Source organism: Ursus maritimus, assembly GCF_017311325.1.
Source record: "Ursus maritimus isolate PB19 chromosome X unlocalized genomic scaffold, ASM1731132v1 scaffold_X1, whole genome shotgun sequence".
NCBI lineage: Eukaryota > Metazoa > Chordata > Mammalia > Carnivora > Ursidae > Ursus > Ursus maritimus.
In genome coordinates, this window is record NW_024423319.1 from 73,930,158 (window position 1) to 73,935,536 (window position 5,379).

At 53.5% G+C, this 5,379-nt stretch overlaps 1 protein-coding gene across 3 annotated transcripts in view; it reads left to right on the plus strand.

Moving 5' to 3' along the window:
* NHSL2 (NHS like 2) overlaps window positions 1-5,379 on the plus strand; it is a 79,181-nt gene that overhangs the window by 20,752 nt on the left and 53,050 nt on the right. The window contains exon 1 of one of the 3 annotated variants that reach the window (XM_040630950.1): window positions 526-631. The exons of the other annotated variants lie outside the window; for them this stretch is intronic. Coding sequence (XP_040486884.1) covers window positions 604-631 — 28 coding nt within the window. The 5' untranslated portion in view covers window positions 526-603. Of the gene's footprint in view, window positions 1-525; window positions 632-5,379 lie in introns of those variants that run through there. 3 annotated transcript variants of the gene reach the window in all.

Consider the following 5,379-nt stretch of genomic DNA (forward strand, 5'->3'; position numbering starts at 1 on the left):
AAGAGCCACGAGTAGCTGGTGACTACTGTACTGGACAGTGGAGGTCTAGGAAGCAGAGGTCCAAAATGGCCCCACGTCTGTGGTGGGTGGGAATGGATTAGAAGGGCAAAGGCTGAGGACAAAAAACCTCAACTTCACCAGTCCGAGCAACTCATGGGGCCTCTTGGAGCCATGGTGTGTGGACCCCCATGAAGTCACTGCATGCTGGCTGGGTCCATGACAGAACAGCTGAGACAAGCGCAAAAGGGCCTCCTCCCCAGCCATTGTGGGTTCTAGCTCTGCTGGCCGCAGAGATAAGGAAAGTCCTGAGTGCTCAGGAGGTGATTATCTGGAGCCTGTCCCACGTTTCCCCCCCCTTTTTTTGCCTCTAGAGGTGCCTCTGTTCACAGCTTCTCATCGTACTTCTGACTGTACTCAACACCCAATGCCCCATTTCCTTTTTTTCAAAAGCAGAGTGGTGTGGCAATGGCCCTCTGAGGAAAGGCTGGTGCTAGGGTCGGGGAGGGTGTGGTGGGAGGAAGCCACACCGTGGCTTACTCAACTGCAAGACCTTAACCAGTGGCCCCATAGCTGCCTCGGTCTCCGGCGGCAGTGGTGGCAGCCATGGCAGCACAGCCCAGAGCGTTGAACGGTGAGCGCAGGCACGATCGTGGACTGCGAGGGGATTCGCGGCGGGCTGTGCGTGAGCTTGGGTGTTAGCACCTGGATGGGTGCTGGCAGCATGGGAGGAGGCAAGTGGCCAGACAGCACTAGGGACAGGGAAACCAGTTTGGGCCTGGCCTGAGCCTGGCCAGGTTTGGGAAGCATTTGGACTCCACAGTGGGCTTGAGGGCTCGCTTGCCCCTGGGTTGGCAAGAAGCTGAGAAATGCCATTATCCCCTGAAGGGCAGCATGCTGTCCCTGGGCAAAGGTGGTGGCCACATGCCCACTGCCCGACTGATTTCCAAACAGGCCCTACCCTAGCTTACCCGTCATCTGCCGGCCAGCCACAAGAACCAAACCTGATTCTGTGGGCTGTGGGCTGGGCCAAGGGCTCCGAGTGGACTCTGGTGCAGAAGACAGGAATTTCTTCCTATGGCAGCTTGGGAAGGAGCCCCTCTTTACCAGCTCACCCCATTTCCCTGTGGTGGTATCGGGGTGGTGCACCAACATTCCTCTTTCATTCTGACTCCTGCCTCCTCCGCCCCTGTGGCCTAGAAACTCGTAGCAGTATCAGACTCCTGAGACACCGAGCAGCACCTGGCTGCTTTCTGCCTGGGCGCATAAGCTGGACACTCGCAGAGAGTCGAGCCTGGGCCAATGGAAAAGGACTAGGAAGACAGACCAGCTTCACGGCACATCAAAATCCCATATGCACATGGTGGCCTCACCCCAGCTTCTACTGTTCTGTCCTCCTCCCCCAGCTGGCCAAAGGGTGGAACCCCTGCTGACTAGGACTCTTCCCCGAATGTTGGTGGCTCAGCACTTAGTGTAGGGCCTGGCACATACGGGGGAGCTACCCAGTAGAGTTCTCCTGGATGAATGGATGGACGGACGGACAGATGGACAGATAAAGCAGATGGGTGGCTGGGTGGATGAATGGATTAACATGTTCTGTATACCGCCTTTGCTGTACCATGTGCTCCCAGCGCTCTAAAACTCACATCGTCACTTCAGTGCCCTTTATTCCAGGCACCTAGGCTCCCACTAATCTCCACTAAGAAAAGGTGAGGAGCATAAGCAGTCAGGAGATTCCTGAGCATAGGCTGGGAAAATGGTCTCACAGCCTTGCCTCTCCTCATGTTCCTGCAGTTGGGGTCATCTGGGCTGACTCATCCTACCTCGAGAATCAAGAGCATGGGGATTGGTTTCAAGTCTCAGCCCCGCTATTCCCTATCTGTGTCATTTCACCTCTCCGAGATTTAGTACTTTGTTCTGTAAAACGCAGCTAAAACTACCATGTGGGATTGTGGTAAGGCATAAATGAGAAAAAAAAAAGTATCAGGTTGAACACCATGAAATTGCCCTGAAACAGTTGAATATCAGCAATTTGGTATGGTTCAACCTAATACATGAAGTGCTTTATAAAGTTTGAAGCGCTGTAATAAGTAGCCCTCTATTAGTCTTCATTATTCTTAAGAGATGTAATTTGAAAGTCAGAATATTCTTTTAGCAAGAAGTGACTAATCCCTTTCACCAGAATATGGGTCAAAGTAACAGAAACAAACACTCCTCCACCAATCACAGATACGGGCATTTCCGGGAGCGGTTGGGCCTGGGAAATAGGGACTGGGTATTTTTAGGAGACTAGACTGGCTCCTGGAAAGCAAAGGGGGTGAGGGGCGGGATGATTCGTGGCAGCTCCTCCCCGGAAATGACCTCCCCACAGGGGTGCAGTAGGAGCCGGCACCTTCTCCTAACCTGGGTGGGAGTGCCCACGGCCCAGCTCAAGTTCCAAGGCAGAGATGGCTTAGGACGAGCCTTCCTTCTCACAGACAGAGCCGCCCGGGCCCAGGCCACCAGGCACTGGGAGGAAACTAAAAGCAGCTGCCTGTCGGGCTTTGTCTCCCCTAGTGGCAGCTGTTAAGCCCAGCTCCTCTTGATCAGCAAAGATCCAGGCCTGACAAAGCTCCAGTTTGTTGCCGATCACCACACTGGGCACGGTGGAGGGTTGGGGGGGGGGGCGCAGGACACCTCTCACCATCCTATATATCTGCTAGTCAGCCCCAGCGCTAGCTGTCCAGGTCGCTGAGATTTCAGGCCAGGGGAGGTAGTGAGGAGTCGGGAGAAATGCCCGTCGATGGACTGAAGGACCACTGAAGCACTAAGCAAACATTTATAGAACGCCTGCCCAGTGTTTCCTACCGAGGGCATGATTGCCATTTTGTGCAGGACAGTTCTTCTTTGTACAAGACCGTCCCACACATTGCAGGACACTTAACAGCAAGATAAGGGTAGGGTGTCCCCTGTAAGCTTGAGAGCTGAGTGAGTCCTACCTGTCAAGGCTCCATAACTACACGTTGGCTTGATGGCTGTGAGCTACCCCATGAGCCTGGTGCCTGGGCGATCCTGGCTGGGCCAGTGGACTCATGTAATGTTGCTTGCACAGGGCCTGGGACCCGAGGAAAGAAAAGCCAGAGAAGGGGCGCCTGGGTGGCTTGGTCAGTTAAGCATCTGTCTTCAGCTCAGGTCATGATCCCGGGGTCCCAGGATAGAGCCCTGCATCAGGTTCCCTGCTCAGCAGGAAGCCTGCTTCTCCCTCTGCCACTCCTTCTGCTCATGCTCTCTCTCTCTCTTTCTCTCTCAAATAAATAAATAAAATCTTTAAAAGAAAAAGAAAGGAAGGAAACAGGGAAGGAAAGAAGGGAGGAAGGAAGGAGGGGAGGGAAGGAGGGAAGGAAGGAAGGAAAGAAGGCAGGCCGGCCAGGGAAGACATCCCCCAAGATCTGCCCAGCTCGGGGCACTCTGCTCAGGACCCCAAGCCCTGGCCAGCCTTAGCCAGACAGTTCACCCAGAGAGTGGAGCCAACTCAGCCCAGTGCCCAAGTGTCAGTTTCCCAGTTTCCCGGTGTCCACCAGGATGCCTGACATGTGTCCAGGGAAGTGCAAACCTCCCAACTTGAGCTTCAACATAGGCTCCCCATAGCACAAAGGGGTTTGACCAGGAATCTGTGTACTTGGATGGGAAAAAAAAAGACAACCATATTTTCGCTAACCTCTATTTGCACCTTTGCTCTCATTAGGAATGCAGGCAGCACCCCCACCGTAGTATCAGCAGTACCTGTGACTCTGTTTCCAATAGGAAGCACAGAGATTTTTCTATTTCATTACCACTGCTGCAGACATCTTGAAGTATCATTTCACTCATGACACTTTAAAATACAGCACTCACTGGACCCACCACTCGGTCATGCTCCTTAATGTGCTAATAATGAAACATGTATTAAAGTATGTAAATTTTAAAACATATATATTTTTTAAAGATTTTATTTATTTGAGAGAGAGCGAGAGAGAGCACGAGTGGGGGAAGGGGCAGAGGGAGAAGCAGACTCCCCGCTGAGCAGGGAGCCCGATGCGGGGCTGGATCCATCCCAGGACCCCGGGATCATGACCTGAGCCGAAGGCAGACGCTTAACCGACTGAGCCACCCAGGCGCCCAAATTTTAAAACCTATATTAATAACTGTCTTTAAGTATCACTGACTTCCTTTGTAATCCTACGTATCTTATTTTACACTTATACATAATCTCCATGAGGGGATCCATAGGTCTCCTCAGACTGCCACAGGAGTCCAAGCTCTAAATATGTCACAAACTCTTGTATTAGAGAGTTGGCAGGAAATCAGGCTGATCGGGGTCAACAGGGAAGGCCTGGAATGCAAGGAGGGGCAGCATGGACGTGTGCCCACAGGCACCACGGGGATGCTAAAGGTTGTTTTTCTTTTAAGATTTTATTTATTTATTTGAGAGAGAGAGAGAGAATGCATGTGCATGCCCGGGGGGAGGGGCAAACTCCCCGCTGAGCAGGGCGCCCAAAGCAGGGCTCCATCCGGGGACCCCGGGATCATGACCCCAGCCAAAGGCACATAACTGACTGAGCCAGCCAGGTGCCCCAGTGCTGAAGGTTTTTAAGCAGGAGGCTGCCCAAGCTGAGGTTTCCAGCTTGGGATTCTAGAGAGGGCAGCAGCATTAATAGAGAAATCAGGAGGAAAGCTTGAATAGGGCAAGGGCAGAAGGTTCTGCTTTAAACATGTTAAAATGAGGGCTGAAAAAATGGACATCCAGGTGAAATTGGCTCTGGGAAATGCAAGAGGGCAGACTGGGAGAGTGGCCATAGCAACAGAAAAGATGTGGGGGTTATCCTTTGGAGTACTTGTGGTCGTCAGGGGAGAAAGGGCAGTGAGAGGAAAGAAGCCAAGGCAAGGGGCTGTCCTTGGCTGACTTCCCCAGGAAACAGAAGCTGAGACCGAGCTTCGAGCTTCCTTCGCATGCAGGTTTGTTGGGGTCTGCCCTCTAGGACAGCACCTGTGAGGGAGTGAGGGAAGCAGGGTTGGTCAACAGGGGGAGTTGAACCGAAAGCCACTTGCCTTGGACACCTCGGGTGATCCCATGGGGAGCGCGGCCCTGGGTGGGTCCTTCAGACAGCCCCAACTGAGCGTGGGCAGCTCGGCCTTTCTCCTCCCAACACTCTTCCCCTCCCCAATGTATTGACTAGTCTATGGATGCAGGCTTGCCCTCCAGGCCAGGGGTGTTACCTCGGGGGGGACCCAACTGTGAGCCATCAGCCAACACCTCTGGCGGCTGGGGGAATGAGTGCCTTGGTCCCGAATGGGGGTGTCAGGCAACTCAAGGACTCCTGACCCACCCCTGCAGAAAGGACAGCTGGCTGCCCCCCCCCCCCC